The 16,886-nt window shown below is 34.8% G+C and overlaps 1 protein-coding gene across 4 annotated transcripts in view; it reads left to right on the top strand.

Moving 5' to 3' along the window:
• USP34 (ubiquitin specific peptidase 34) overlaps positions 1–16,886 on the top strand; it is a 247,218-nt gene that overhangs the window by 99,601 nt on the left and 130,731 nt on the right. For 3 of the 4 annotated variants that reach the window (XM_049650262.1, XM_049650258.1, XM_049650260.1), the window contains exons 11-16: positions 9,612–9,737; positions 9,906–10,035; positions 10,919–10,954; positions 11,289–11,419; positions 12,017–12,630; positions 14,595–14,809. In XM_049650262.1, coding sequence (XP_049506219.1) covers positions 9,612–9,737; positions 9,906–10,035; positions 10,919–10,954; positions 11,289–11,419; positions 12,017–12,630; positions 14,595–14,809 — 1,252 coding nt within the window. The remainder of the gene's footprint in view (positions 1–9,611; positions 9,738–9,905; positions 10,036–10,918; positions 10,955–11,288; positions 11,420–12,016; positions 12,631–14,594; positions 14,810–16,886) is intronic. The other variant, XM_049650261.1, reaches the window with a different exon arrangement.

Below are 16,886 nucleotides of genomic sequence, written 5' to 3'. Positions count from 1 at the left end.
TTTTATTTTATTTTATTTTATTTTATTTTATTTTATTTTATTTTATTTTATTTTTTGCTTTTTTTGGTAATATTTTATGAAGATAGGTATATCCCATCATTTTCCCTTCCTTCCTTCCTTCCTTCCTTCCTTCCTTCCTTCCTTCCTTCCTTCCTTCATAATTTCTACACACCAATGTCCAACTGAGCCAACCAGGCACCTCTATCCCACCATTTCTTGTTGGCAGAATTTTTCTCTTATGTAGGTTTTCAGGTGTTAAGTAATCCATGCTAGTTCGTTTGTTTATTTTGATAGCAAGAGTGTGCCTGAGCAGGGAAGGGGCAGAAAGAGAGGGAGAAAGAGAATCCCAAGCAGGCTCCACACTGTCTGTGCGGAGCCCGACTCAGGCTCTATCTCACAACTGTGAGATCATGAGGAGTCTGCTGCTTAACTGCCTGAGCCACCCAAGTGCTCCGGGTTTTTTGTTTTTTTTTTTTTTAAACTTGATTTGAGTTTTGGTATGATGCCTGTTAACACATATATTTATTTTTTCTCTTTTTTTAATTAACTTCTTTATTGTGGCACAAATATATATAAACATAAAACTTAACCATTTGTAACTGTACAGTTCAATGGCATTAAATATTTAATATTTTGTAACCATCACCACCACTGTCTATATTCAAAACTTTGTCACTATCCCCAACGAAAACACTGTACCCATTAAACAATAACTGTCCCTCCCCCAAGCCCTTGGTATTCTACATTTTGTCTATATATGTCTATTTTAGGTACCTCATTTAAGTAGAATCACAGTATTTGTCTATGTCTGGCTTATATTACTAAACACAGTGTTTTTGAGGGTTATCCATGGTATAGCATATGTAAAAAATTGTCTTTTTACAACTAAATAATATCCCATTGTTTGTGTATTTAATGTTTTCATTTCTACATTCATAAACATTGGAGTTGCTTCTACTTTTTTGCTATATATTGTGAATCATGTTTCCATGAACATGGGTGTACAAGCATATGTTTGAGTCCCTGCATTCAGTTTTTCTGTATATATACATAGGGGCAGATCTACTAGGTTATACGGTAATTCTCTAATTTTTTGAGTTATTGCCAAACTTTACTACAGCAACTGCAGTGTTTTACATTCAACCCATAGTACAGGGAGAGTCCCATTTCTCCCTATCTTTGCCAACACTTGTTATTTGTCCTAAAATTTTTTTTAGTCCTCCTAGGAGGTGTGAAGTAATATCTCACTGTGGTTTTAATTTGTACTTTTTTGCATTTCCTAATGACTAATGACTTTGAGCATCCTTTTGTATGCTTATTGACCTTTTGTATATCTTTTTTGAAAAAAATGTCTATTCAAGACCTTTGCCCATTTTGAATTGGGTTGCTTGGGAGATTTTAAAGTTTAGTAGTACTTATGGGGCATCTGGTGGCTCAGTTGGTTAAGCATCTGATTTCAGCTCAGTTCATGATCTGACCTGATAGTTTGTGAGTTCAGGCTTTGCATTGGGTTCTCTTCTGTCAGCACAGAGCCTACTTTAGATACCCTCTTCCCCTCTCTGTCTGCCCCATTAAAAAAATAATAATAACAGCAGTACTTTTTACATTCTGGATATTAATCCCTTATCAGATATATAATTTACATATATTGTCTCCAACTCTACGAGTTTTCTTTTGCTTTCTTTAAAGTATCCTTAGATTTGGGGGCACCTGCGCACTCAATGAGTAGAGCATAATCTCAGGAGTCATGAGATCAGACCCTATGTTGGGCGTAGGGCTTACTTTAAAAAAATAAATAGGGGTACCTGTGTGGTTTGGTTGTTTAAGCATCTGACTTTGACTCAGGTCATGATCAGGTTCATGAGTTTGAGCCCCACATTGTGCTCTGTGCTGACAGCTTGGAGCCTGGAGGCTGCTTTGGATTATGTGTCTTCCTCTTTCTCTGACCTTCCCCTGTGTGTGTGCGCGCTTTCTCAAAAATAAATAATAAAAACACTAAAAAATTTTTAAAAAATAAAGTATCCTTAGATGCACGAAAACTTAATTTTGATGGATTTCAGTTTATTTACTTTTTTGGTTATCTGTTTTTTTGGTGTCCTAATGATGAAACCATTGGCGAATCTAGTGTTGTGAAGATTCTCCCCAGTGTTTTCTTAGTGTTGTATTGTGTATTTATCTCCTGAGTTTAGGTCTTTGATCAATTTTGGGTTGATTTTTGTGTATGGTGTAAGGTAAATATATATCTTCATTTTTCAATTTGTGAATATCCAGTTTTCCCAGCACCTTTTGTTGAAAAGACTATCCTTTCTACATTGAATTGTCTTGTGAGTCTTGAAAATTAGTTGACGATTTATGTGAAAGTTTGTATCTAGGTGTTCTGTTCTATTCCATTGGTCTATATGCTAATACCATACTGTTCTAATTACTTTTATTTTCTTGTAGGTTTCACAGTTTTCTTTTTGAAAATTGTTTTGGCTTTTCACAACTCCTTGCAATTCCCTATGAATTTGAGGATTGACTTTTCCATTTCTGACCAAAAAGGCTCTTGGAATTTTGAAGGGATTGTATTGAATCTATATATCACTTTGGGTAGTATTTAACATCTTAACATGTTAAGTCTTCCTATCCATGAACATGGGATGTCTTTCCATTTATTTAAACTATAATTTCTTTCAGCAGTGTTTTGTAGTTTTCAGTATACAAGTCTTTTTCCTCTTTTATTAGATTCATTAAGTACAGTTGATCCTTGAGCAACATAGATTTGAATTGCCTATGTCCACATACACATAGGTATTTTATTAAAAAAATTTTTTTTTTGACATTTATTTATTTTTGAGAGACAGAGTGTGCAGAGAGAGGGAGACACAGAATCTGAAGCAGGCTTCAGGCTCTGAGCTGTCAACACAGAGCCTGATGTGGGGCTTGAACCCATGAATTGGGAGATCATGACCTGAGCTGAAGTCGGACTCTTAAACTGACTGAGCTACCCAGGTGCCCCCACATAGGTCGTTTTGATCAGTACAGTATGGTGAATGTATTTTCTCTTATGATTTTCTTAACATTTATTTTAAGAATGTGGTATATATTATATATAGCATACCAAATATGTGTTAATTGACTTTATGTTATTGATATTCTGGTTTATGTTGTTGGTTAGGCTTATGGTCAGCAGTAGGCTATTGATAGTTATGTTTCTGGGAGTCAGGGTTACACTCAGCTTTCTGACGACGCGGGATCAGCACCCCCTATCTTCTTCGTTGTTCAAGGATCAATTGTATTTTATTCTTTGTATGCTATTGTAAATGGAATTGCTAGATTAAATTCTTTGTCAGATAATTCATTGCAAGTATATGGAAACAGCTTAATTTTGCTTGTTGATCTGTACTCCGTTACTTTGTCTATTTGATTTTTAGCTCTACTACCTTATATGTAGGGTTTTTTTTGCATATAGGGTTGTGTCATTTTTGAATAGTTTTACATCTTCCTTTCCAATTTGGATGTATTCAGTTTTATGGGGTGGAGTCCAGTAACTGGCTAGAAGTTTGGTATAGTGTTAAAACACAGCGGTAAATAATGTGCATCCTTATCTTGTTCCTGATCCTATGTGAAAATGAGTCATTTATCATTGAGTATGCAGTTAGCTGTGGGGTTTTCATAAATATCCTTTATCATGTTGAGTTTATCCTCTGAGTGTTCTGAGAGTTTTTATCATTTAAGGATGTTGGATTTTGTCATTCTTTCTTTGTCAGTTAAGATGACTATGTTGCTTTTTTTCCGTTGGCTAACATGATATGTACAGTAATCGATACTCTTTTTGAACCACACTTGAATTCCTGAGATAAATCTCACTTGGGCACAGTGAATAATCCTTTTGGTATGCTCTTTGATTTGATTTCCTAATAGTTTCTGGAGGACTTTCTGTCACTTATGAAGTACTGCTTAGTAATTTTTTGTTCTTATGAAGACCTATAAGGCTTCATAGAATGATATAAGAAGTGTTTCCTTCTCAGAGCCACCTGGTTGACTCAGTCAGTTAAGCGTTCAGCTTTGGCTCAGGTCACAGTCTTGAGGTCCGTGAGTTCGAGCCCCACGTTGTGCTCTGTGTTGACAGCTCAGAGCCTGGAGCCTTCTTGGGATTCTGTGTCTCCCCCTCTCTCTGCCTCTCCCCCACTTGTGCACGTTCTCTCTCTCTCTCTCTCTCTCTCTCTCTCTCAAAAGTAAATAAACATTAAAAAAATAAGTATTTTCTTCTCCAATTTTATTGGGAGCGTTTGAGGAAATATTGATGTTAATTTTTTATGAAATGTTTGTTAGAATTCTTTGTTTAAGCCATGCATTTTAGTACTTTTTTTCATTGGGAGGTTTTTGATTACTGATTCAATGTCTTTTTTTTTTTTTTTTTTTGATTCAATTTCTTTTTATTTCTTCTTGAGTTAATGTAGGTAGTTTGCAAGGAATTCCTCCCTATCTTCTAGGTTATCTAATTTTTTAGTGTACTGTTGTTCATAGTATTAAGTTTGATAGTAATATCCCATTGGAATTTGTCGATTTAGCTATTTATATCTTTTTTTTTCAGTCTAGCTAAACATTTGAGAATCTTTTAGAAGAACCAACTATTGGTTTTGTTAATTTTCTGTTGTTTTTCTAATCTGTATGTCTATTTTATTTCTGTGCTTTTAGCTTTGGGTTATAAGGTATGGTTATAAGGTAATGTTATTATAAAAATATAATGTTTATACTATATTGCTGTAACCTGGACCTTTTATTAATAAATTACATCACTCTTTATTAATCTTTTTTAAAAAAGACCTAATTGTAGGAAAAAGAAAACTTCATAAATTTATCCTCTGCACCATTTTTAAGTTCTAATACATTCATATTGTTACGTAACAGATCTCTAAAACGTTTTCATCTTCCGAAACTGAAAATCTGATTTCATTGAACAAACATAAGGGTGTCATGCTGGCAGATCATGTGACTCTTGATCTTGGGGTCGTGAGTTTGAGACCCTTGTTGGGCATACAGTTTATTTAAAAACAAAACAAAACATTAAATCATTGAGCAACAAATCCTTTATTCTCCTTACAGCTCCTGGTAGCCACCATTCTACTGTTTCTATCGTTTTGACTACTCTGTATATTTCACATTAGTGGAATCTAATAGTATTTGTCCTTTTGTGACTGGCTTACTTCACTCAGCATAATGTTCTCATGGTGACCCATATCATAGCATGTGACAGGATTTCCTTTCTTGTAAGTTTGAATTATATTCCATTTTATGTATATGCCACAATTGTTTATTGATAGACATTTACTTTGCTTTTATCTTTTGACTGTTGTGAATGAATAATGTACAGTGTAAAATTAATATAGGTGTACAAATCCCTTCAAAATCCTGCTTTTAATTATTTTGGATGTATACCCAGAAGTGAGATTGTTGGGTCATATGGTAATTCCATTTTTTCTAGTAACCTTTAAAAAATTTAGAGTCTATCTTATTTGATTTCAGCATAGTCAGCCCAGTTCTCTTTTGCTTAATATTTGCACAGAATATCTTTTTACATCCTTTATCTTTTATCCTGTTTGTGTCTTTGGATATAAAGTGTGTCTCTCGTAGACCACATACAGTTGTGCCATGTTTTTAAAATCCATTCTAGCACTCTCTGTCTTTGATTGCAGAGTTTATACCATTTACATTAAAGTAATTATTCAAAGAGTGAATATACTTATGCCTTTTTTCTGTTTTTGTCTATATGTCTTAACAGTGTTTTTGTCTATTATTTCTGTTACACCCTTTTGTTGGTGTTGTTCCTGGTTGATTTTTTGTAGTGTTTGATTCTCATTTCCTTTTTCTTTAAAAAGATTCTGTAGATGTTGTGTTTGGTGTGGAAATTACAATTAACATCTTGAGATTCTTATAATCTAATTTGAATTTGTCAAATATTACACAAAATTTTGCTTGTATATAGCTCCTTTTCCCTCATTTTTATTATTGATATGACAACTTTCAACTTAATACATTGTGTGTACAGTTATTTACATTAGCAATAATTGTTTTTGCATTTCTTTTTTAAATCCTATAGCAAATAAAAGGTGGAGTTAGAAATGAAAACAATAGTAGCTTTTAATTTTCCTGTGTATTTTTCAGAGGTCTTAATTTCTTCACTGTTTAGCTTGTTTTCATTTCATTGTAAAGGACTTCCTTTAGGTTTTCTGGCAAGGCAGGTCTAGTTGTAGTGAACTCCTTTATTTTTGTTTATCCGGGAATGTACTAATTTCTTTCTCATAAAGATAGTTTTGCCAGTTATAGAATTCTCCATTGAAAGTTTTTTCTTTTAGCTTTTGAGTATATCATCCTACTTTCTCTGGTTTCCAATCTTCTAATCAGAAGATTAGGTACTTGCTGATACTCTTATTGACTGTCCCTTATATGTGGTACATTGTTTATCTCTGTTTTCAGGATTATTTTACTGTCTTTGACTGTTGACAGTTTGATTATGATAAGTCTTGCTCTAGGTTTCTTTGAGTTTACCCTACTTGGATGTGTTGAACTCCTTGGATTTGTAGATTCATGTTTTTCTATTAAATTTGGAGGTTTTCAGCCATTGTTTCTTCAAATATACTTTAGTCCTTTCTCTTCTGGGATTCCCATAATGAGTATGTTGGTAGGTTGTGGTTCTCACAGGTCCCTTAGGATCTATTTACATTTCTTTATTTTTTTTATTTCCTTTATTTTATTCCTTAAACTCAGCAATTTCAGTTTCATGACCTGAGCAGAAATCAAGAGTGGGATGCTTAACTGACTGAGCCACCCAAGTGTCCCTAGTTCTTTATATATTATGGATACTAACTTTTATGAGATAGGTCATTTGCAAATATCTTCTCCCTTCTGAAGGTTGCCTTTTAGTTTTGCTAATTGTTTCCTTGACCGAGCAGAAGCTTTTTATTTTGATGAAGTCCCAATAGTTTGTTTTTGCTTTTGCTTCCCTTGCTTCAGGAGACATAATTTAGAAAGAAGTTGCTATGGCTGACAGCAGATGAGATTACCGCCTGTGTTCTCTAGGATTTTAATGATTTCATGTCTCACATTTAGGTCTTTCATCCATTTTGAATTTATTTTTGTGTAAGGCATAATAAAGTCATGGACAAAAACCAGCAAGCTAAAGAAGAATTACATATTACTGTCCCCACAGCTATTTGACATAGGGGCATGGAGTGGGGAATGGGTAGCTGCTATCACACTGCAGGTTGAAATATGCCATTATTAACCACAATTTACTGGCTAGCCTTTCCCCTTGGAAGTGTGTCAGTGTGAAGGTTCAGACTGACTCCAGAGTTTCAGAGTGGTTGCATCAGACAGTTCTGTCTATATAACTGCTGTCAAGATGCAGACAGGGATCCCTGGCACTTTCTGCTTTACCATCTTTCCTGACTCCTTTTCCTCTTTTTACTTTGTGATAACTAATGAAGAAGAGTATGAACTGACTTCACACTGCAATCTTTTTAAGCTGTGTAATTTTAATTTTTTTTGTCTTTACTTTCTGAATTTGTTTTCATGATGTACACCTCTAAAAGAGCCTTCTATTTAAAAAAAAATTTTTTTTAATGTTTATTTTTGAGAGAGAGACCAAGCATAAGCAGGGGAGGGGCAAAGAGAGAAGGCTACAGAATCCCTAGCAGGCTCCACACTGTCAGTACAGGGCCACCCCTCAAAGGGCCTTATATATTTATAGGATTACAGGATTACGTAATTATCTTTCAAGGGTTTTGTCAGTAAAAGATAACCAGTAAGGTATTTGATTATGAAATTTGAGTCTATTATGGAAGTAACATTTTCTGAATGATCAAAGTGGCAGCAAGTCAGAAAGTTATTTTTTACTATGTTTTGTTACATTTTAATTAGGAAAAGTATAATTATACTTATAAGACCTATAAAAGCAATAAACTTAAAATTTTTTTTTTCTTTTACTGCTTACATTTATTCTTGAGAGAGAGAGAGAGACAGAGGATGAATGGGGGAAAGGCAGAGAGAGAGGGAGACACAGAATCCAAAGCAGGCTCCAGGCTGCAAGCTGTCAGCTCAGAGCACATCCAGGACTCAAACCCATGAACCCGAGATCATGACCTGAGCTGAAGTCGGACATTCAACCGACTGAGCCACCCAGGCACCCCTAAAAGCAGTAAACTTTTAATTGATTATTTACTTATCCTTCATATCAAATGATATAAATAGTGTAGCTTATAGAAAGTCACCCCAATGTGGAGGAATTACTCCAAAGTTATTTTACTACTTTTATTTTGTCTTCTGGTTCAGATTCTGTTGTGCATATATATCCTGATAGGGGAGATAGCATAAAAAAGTTCATATGTTTTATGCCTGAACAATATAAAAGTCAGTATTTTAGAACAGAAAAACATATATTTTCTGATGGAATTTTTATGTATAGAAAGTAAGTTGGATCCCTGAGATTTTTACTTTTGGAACCTTCAAATTGGGAATTACTGGCTTGCTCTTATTTGTTGCATATCTTGAATTTGCACTTTGCAGCTTGATGGCTTATTTTAAGGTGAAGATACTTATTTTACACGATATTGTAGTATTTAATGTTACACTTTCATTTATTATTCTGTTTAGTTTAAGGAGATTTTGTGTTTCTTGGTTTATTTCTATGTAGACGTTTATTTTAAGTGAGTTTCTATTATGTACTCTAGTAAAATGAACATCATATACTTTTTTTTTTTTTAAGAGAGAGAGAGAGAGACATATCGTGAGCGGGGGAGGGGCAGAGAGAGGGTGACACAGAATCCAAAGCAGGCTCCAGGCTCTAAGCTGTCAGCACAGCGCCTGATGCGGGGCTTGAACTCAGGAGCTGTGAGATCATGACCTGAGCCGAAGTCGGACGTTTAACTGACTGAGCCACCCAGGCGCCCTGAATACTTTTTTTTTAAATGTTTGTTTATGTTTGAGAGAGAGACATTGTGTGAGTGGAGGAGGGGCAGAGGGTGGAGGAGACACAGAATCCAAAGTAGGCTCCAGGCTCTGAGCTGTAAGCACAGACCCTGACTTGGGGCTCGAACCCAGGAGCCATGAGATCATGACCTGAGCCAAAGTCAGATGCTTAATCAACTGAACCACCCAGGCGCACCTGTATGAATACTTCATAACCATTTAATATGAAAAATATGTTACACTTAGAATAGTTAATTTGGATTTCTCTTCTGTTTGCAATTTATTTTATTTGCAACTACTTACATTTTAATACACTAATTTGTTTATATTTTAATGATCTATATTATAAATTTAATTGGAATCCTCTTTATACTTGGATTCCAGAAATTTTTTTTATTGTGTGCTTCCCTCTTGTGGCTGGAAAATTAAGCTTTGGTTTTTTTAGATAAGATAAAGCTCTGCTTCAGTGGAATTTTATTTTCATAATGTTATATACTGCCATTTATGATACATGATAATGAATATTTTCCCAACATATTAGAAAATATTGTTCCAACTGCTTTCTTGACTTTTAAACTAGAAGTTTTCTGTAGAACTTTTTGGTATCGGGTTGTTTATTAATGTAGTATAATTTGATTATTGTCTCTACCTTTATTTTATAGTTGAAACATTGTAGTCGGTATATACATGACTTATTTCCTTCACTCATCAAGAATTTGGATCCAGTGCCACTTAGACATCTCCTTAATCTGGTCTCAGCTCTTGAGCCAAGTGTTCATACTGAACAGGTAATATATTTAAAGCATTACGTAATGGTGGGTGTTTTTTTTTTTTAATACAAAATTTGTTTGTGATGCAGATAATTGGTAGGTTTTTAATGTTCACGTTTCATTTAGGCAAAAGAATATTAAATTTGTTATGAAACGCTAATTTCAACCTCTCTCTTTTTTTGAAAGACCCTATACTTGGCGTCGATGTTAATTAAAGCATTATGGAACAATGCACTAGCAGCTAAGGCTCAGCTGTCTAAACAGAGTTCTTTTGCATCATTATTAAATACTAATCTTCCCATTGGAAATAAGAAAGGTTAGTAAAGTGTGATGTATTTTTTAAAGTAATATTTCTCCATAATTCAAACTTGAAGCAGTTTCTTCTCAGTATTAACTTCAAAATAAGTTTGAGATGGGAGGTAGGGTATTTGTTAAAGGGTTAATAAATAGTGGTTAGCTAATATTTTTGGTTTACTCTTCAAGTAAAGAACAGTAATGAAGTTGTAGTAGTTATTGGATATTCTCTCATTAGTTCTTCCCATGGGGTGGGGGGAAACCATTTCCTAATAGCTTTGGAGCTTTTGGTTAGAAAACAAACAACATACTTTGTTTTAGAAACAATTTAAAAAAAAATTTTTTTTTAACGTTTTATTTATTTTTGAGACAGGGAGAGACAGAGCATGAACAGGGGAGGGGCAGAGAGAGGGAGACACAGAATCTGAAACAGGCTCCAGGCTCTGAGCTGTCAGCACAGAGTCCGACGCGGGGCTCGAACTCACGGACCACGAGATCATGACCTGAGCCGAAGTCGGCCGCTTAACCGACTGAGCCACCCAAGCGCCCCTTAGAAACAATTTTTATAGCAGATCATAGTGGTACAATTCTCTGTGTTTTCTAATTCAAAAGTTGTCTCACTTCAGGTATTTTATGGGTTTTATGGAAAGCTTTCCAGAGCTTTCTAAAACTTTATCAACTTTACCCCATTTTTTGGTCTCCTGACATCATATAACTATGTTTTTATTAAGGATTTTCCATTCAGGCACACACAACTACTATTGTAGGTGTTAGGGACTTTATTATTTCAGGTTTCTCTGCCTGTATTTTGTTGATTTTGTGATAATAATCAGAGCAGTTGATAATCTTCCAGAGAAGATCAGTCACTTAGAATATTTCCCTCCTGTTTTTTCCTTTTCCTTCAGAGGAAGAAGAGCTCAGAAGAGCAGCCCCATCACCTTGTAAGTTGAGTCTTAGAAATGCATGGCAAGATGACTTGTAGTTTTGTTTTCATGATCACATAGAATTCATTTTATGTAATATATTTGTATCAGGGCTATAAAGTTTTTTTGAGTAGATATGAACACTTAACTGGCTATCCATCTTATTTTCAATTGAAATCATCTATGTCCTCTTGAGAGATAATTAATGAATGTTAACATATTTCCAGATTATATTTTTTGGCTATTTAGCACAAAGGTTTTATAAATGGAAGAATCAAAGGATTGTGTCATTCTCATAAATTCCCATGTTAATACAAATTAAGAGTAACAATGTAAAATCTGTTTAATATAGGGTCACCTGCTGCTAGTCCTCAAAGCAGTGATAACAGTGATACACATCAAAGTGGAGGCAGTGACATTGAAATGGATGAGCAACTTATTAATAGAACGAAACATGTCCAACAACGACTTTCAGACACAGAGGTATGAAAACAGTTTTCCCCCCACTTTAACAAGATTTTTGGATTTTGGGGATTTTATCATGTTTATCCTTTGAACTGGAAATATAAACATAGTCCATGTTCAGGCCTCTTCTGTAAGTAGTTATTGTTAAGGTTCTTTAAATTTTGTGTGTTTTAATTCTATTGTATATTTTTTAGAGGAGTCTGTCATGATTACAGCAGACTCTTTTTTTTTTTTTTTTTTTAAAGGAAAGTTTGTTTTACATTAACAGAGATGGGTGTGGGAGGAAAGTTAAAGTGTCACTTTGCAGACAGGGCTAATGTTTCTGCGGTGATGGGTTTGCACTTCATTTTTTTTATTTTAGAGAACATGTGCACTTGTGCAAGTGATTGGGGGAAGGACAGAGAGAGTCCATAGTGAGCCTGGAGCCCGACACCAGGTTTGATCCCACAACCCTGGGATCATTATCTGAGCTGAAATCAAGAGTTAGATGCTCAACTGACTGAGACACCCAGGTGCCCCTTGCGTCAACCTTTTAAAAAGTCAGGGTGTTCATGTCAGTTACTTTTTTCTTACTAGTTTAAATATTTATTTAAGTCTGTTTCTTTCTAAATCTAGGAATCTATGCAGGGAAGTTCTGATGAAACTGCCAACAGTGGTGAAGATGGAAGCAGTGGTCCTGGTAGCAGTAGTGGGCATAGCGATGGATCTAGCAATGAGGTGAATTCTAGCCATGCCAGCCAGTCCGCTGGGAGCCCTGGCAGTGAGGTACAGTCAGAAGACATTGCAGATATTGAAGCCCTTAAAGAAGAAGATGAAGATGATGATCATGGTCATAATCCTCCTAAAAGCAGTTGTGGTACAGATCTTCGGAACAGAAAGTTAGAAAGCCAAGCAGGCATTTGCTTAGGGGATTCCCAAGGCCCATCAGAAAGAAGTGGGACAAGCAATGGAACAGGAAAGGACCTGGTTTTTAACACTGATTCAATGCCTTCAGTAGATAATCGAATACGAATGCTAGATGCCTGTTCACACTCTGAAGATCGAGAACATGATATTTCAGGGGAAATGAATGCTGCTCATATAGCACAAGCATCTCAGGAATCTTGTATTACACGCACTGGGGACTTTCTTGGGGAGACTATTGGGAATGAATTATTTAATTGTCGGCAGTTTATTGGTCCACAGCATCACCACCACCACCACCACCATCATCATCACCACCATGATGGGTAAGTCTCCTTAAAAATAGGTTGTATTGTGGTGCTTGGCTGGCTCAGTTCATAGAGCATGCGCCTCTTGATCTTGGGGTTGTGAATTTGAGCCCCATATTGGGCGTAGAGATTACTTAAAAAATAAATGTTTACCAAAAAAAGTCTATTTCCTTTAGGGAACCAATTACAGCTTGTGTTTATTGAATTGCAGTATATTCTAGATTAGTGCAAGTAAGAATATAATGTAAATTCAAAAGCATGCTGTAAGTATATAATTGTTAATTTGCTTCTGGGCACATTTTAAAAAGCAAAATGGAATAGGTGACATTAATTTTAATTATGAGTTTTATTTAAAGCAGTAATATCTAAAATGTCTATATGTAATCAGTAAAAAAACAAAGATATTTTTCTTTCTTTTGTAATAAGGCTTCAATATTCTGTGTATGTTTTATATTTACAGCGCATTTCTGTTTAGATCAGCAACTTTTCAATGTGTGCAATGACCATAGTGGCTAGTTGCTATCATATTGGACAACACAGATCTAGATCTTTATCTCCTTGTAATAATTACCTTAAAGCAGTTATAAGATTGCTTGTGGAAACTCCATTAAATTGTGATCATTAAAAGGAAATTTTACATGCATCTTAATTTTAGGGTATGAATAAGGATAAAGCTTTTTGAGTATTTGTGACATACATTTGTGGTAATTAAAAGTAAGTGATTCTGTCACTAGGTGTTATTGGGGAAAGTACTTAATTTTTGTGTCAGTCATTTTCTCATCTATAAAATAGGAACATTAGTACTTACCTCTTGGGTTTTAATGTGAACATTTTATGGGCCGATGTACTTGGTACATAATAGATCTCAATATATGTTAGCTCCTGTTTATTACCGTCATATAAGTAGTAAATTTTAATTGACAATAAAATACAAATATGTGGTTTATCAGTATTAGTTTTCTTAACACTTGGCAGTGTGTCAGGACTTTCAGAATTCAGTGTGGTTGTTTGGGAGAACTATATATCCATATATTTACTACTTTATTTTCTTTGCCTTTATTTCTTATTACTAATCCATATGAATTTAAGGTGATGTCTCTCAATCTTGGCAGTATTGACATTTTGGATCAAATAATTCTGTGTTTTGAATTTGCAGCAATGTGAATGTATTATAGGATGTTTAGCATCATCCTTAATCTCTATCTCTAGATGCCAGCAGCATCTCCCACCTTGTGATAACCAAAAATATCTCTAAACATTGCCCAGTGTCCCCCTGTAATTGAGAACCAGTGGTTTATAGTCTGACGTTTTACATTCAAAGTTCTTCCCAGGATAGCTTATAAGGAAGACAAAGCAATTAGTTTGTAAAACTGAGGTGAAATATATTCATTTTGGCACATTGCAGATCTTTTAGTTTTCATACCCACAACAATTCCCTACTTCACAATTTTCATATTAGCACCTACAATTTTCATATTAGCACTTCCCATGTTCTCTGTGCAGGGTACCTCTTGTGAATCTCTAAATTAATCCTGACCATTTTTTCTTTGTGTTATTTTTTATCTTTTTTGTTTTCCATCCTTAAAGTACCCAGTATGGTATGTTTCAGAAGTAAATTGCTTACTAGGTATTGTTTTAATAGGAGTTTACATTGAATAAAAGTCTCCTGGTTAATAACCACATCTAGATTGCAGCCTTAAAATGAAGTATTTTCCTGGTTGTAATCTCATTCGATTTTGGAGTTGTACAGAGTTTCACATTGTGGTTTGAGTTCAGAAAATATGTAACAGTGAGTTTACAGATTTTCCCTAAAATTATCTTTGAGTTGGTTTTAGTGAAGTGTGTTGATGGGTCAGACAATATGTGGGTATATTGTGTAATTAATTTAAAATTCTGACATAGTGGGGTTTTCAGTTTTTGAGACAATTTTTGTGTGTTTCACAACATGTGTTTTAACTTTGTGCTTTTCTCTGTGTTAATAGGCATATGGTTGATGATATGCTAAGTGCAGATGATGTCAGTTGCAGTAGCTCCCAGGTCAGTGCAAAATCAGAAAAAAATATGGCTGATTTTGATGGTGAAGAATCTGGGTGTGAAGAGGAACTAGTTCAGATTAATTCACATGCAGAGCTAACATCTCATCTCCAACAACATCTTCCCAATTTAGCATCTATTTACCATGAACATCTTAGTCAAGGTAAGGTTTTGTAGTAAGTAAAATATTTACTTTCTTTAAAACAATTTATATTGATAAAAGGATTCAATATTTAATGTTATACATGAATATTTTTGCCAAATCATGTGTGTGGTTTGTTTTCTTTCCTAGGGAATGAAATTATTATGAATACTCCATCATGAATATAAAGGCTACATTTGTATCAAGAGATATTTAGCTAGGGAAGGAAATACATAATATATAAAATTATAGTCTTGTATGTTAAAAAACAAATGGCTGTATTAAATTTTGTATTTAGAAATCTAAGGAGCTAAAAGGAAATTACACAGGGTCATATGTTCTATGAGTCCATTTATGTAAAATGTCTAGCATAGTCTTTAGTGAGTAGAAAGTAGATTAATGGTTGCCTTGGGCTAGGGAGGGTTGGGAGGATATAAGAGTAGAGGTAACTGCTACAGGGCAAGGTGTTTCATCCGGAGTGATGGAAATGTTCACAAAATGATGGTTCTAATCATTTCAAATCATTCTTTAAAAAGTGATAGGAGGGGCGCCTAGGTGGCTCAGTCGGTTAAGCGTCCGACTTCAGCCAGGTCACAATCTCGCGGTCCGTGAGTTTGAGCCCCGCGTCAGGCTCTGGGCTGATGGCTCGGAGCCTGGAGCCTGTTTCCGATTCTGTGTCTCCCTCTCTCTCTGCCCCTCCCCCGTTCATGCTCTGTCTCTCTCTTTCCCAAAAAAAAAAAAAAAACGTTGAAAAAAAAAAATTAAAAAAAAAAAAAAAGTGATAGGAAATGACCATACTTGGAAGAATGGAGGTTAGAGGAGGTTAAAGAATAATAGAAGAAAAAGGAAAGGGAGACAAATTAAGAGGGAAAAATAGTATTAGAATTAGCAGTTTAAAGGTTCAACTTCCTGAAACTAATGGAACATTGTAGAGTACACTTCAAAAAAAATAAAGTGCTATATACACTTAAAAAATTAAAATAGGGGCACCTGATCAGTCAGTTAAGTATCTAACTTCAGCTGAGGTCATGATCTTGTGGTTTGTGAGTTTGAGCCCCACATCAGGCTCTGCGTTGACAACTCAGAGCCTGGAGCCTGCTTCGTCTCTTTCTCTCTCTCTCAAAAAAAAATAAACATGAAAAAATTTTTTAAAAGTTAAAATAAAGGTCCAACCTCATGCTTTTTAAGGTACTATCAGCCCCTGCTAGCCTAGGAAATGGATTTTGGTGTACCAGTACAGACTGAGTAAACCTGATAGATAGGTTTATGTTAAAAAGCCATAATCAAATTTAGAGATATAACTTATGGACTTTGGCAACAGTTTAATTGATTTCAAATGTTACGTGTGCATGATGTAGATAAGGGTATCTTGACTTTTTTTTATTGTTGTGTTATTGTGGTTTTTTGAGAAATGAATAGATTAAGTAAGATTGAGGTCAGTTGAATTTGATACCATATTTACTAAATTTTCACCATTATTTTTATTCTATTTTCCTTTTACTCAGTATTGTACCTATTTTTTACTATATGAAGTTAGAAATTGAGCAGAATTATTATGTATATTAATGCTTTCTGAGTCTACCTTGTATAACTATTTAGTACTATGAAGAACTTTTCAACACAGTAACACAATTCAGTTTAAAAATAGGCAAAAAGAAAAAAAAGTGGGGGGGGGGTCAACGGCTCAGTCAGTTAAGTGTCTGATTCATGATCTCAGCTCGGTCTTGCTCTCACAGTCATGAATTCAAGCCCCATGTTGGGCTCTGTACTAGGCGTGAAGCAAAAGATTTGAATAGTTAAAAGAAGATACAGAAATGTGGTCAATAAATACATGAAACTGATGCTTAATATCTCCAGTTACCTGGGAAATGCAAAAAATTACTACCACAATGCAGTACTACTATATACCTACTGTAATGGGTAAAATTAAAGACTAACGATACTAAATGACACTAACTTCTAGAGCAACTAGAACTCTCTGTTGCTGTTGAGGAGTATGAATTAATTCAGTTGATTTGGGACCTGTTACAACAGTTTCTTATCAAGTTGAACATGTATCTCTCCATATGACCCAGCAATTCCTATTCTGGTTTATTTA

Source organism: Panthera uncia, assembly GCF_023721935.1.
Source record: "Panthera uncia isolate 11264 chromosome A3 unlocalized genomic scaffold, Puncia_PCG_1.0 HiC_scaffold_11, whole genome shotgun sequence".
Lineage (NCBI taxonomy): Eukaryota > Metazoa > Chordata > Mammalia > Carnivora > Felidae > Panthera > Panthera uncia.
Note: the sequence above shows the minus strand (reverse complement) of the source record. Positions and strands in the feature narration are given on the sequence as shown.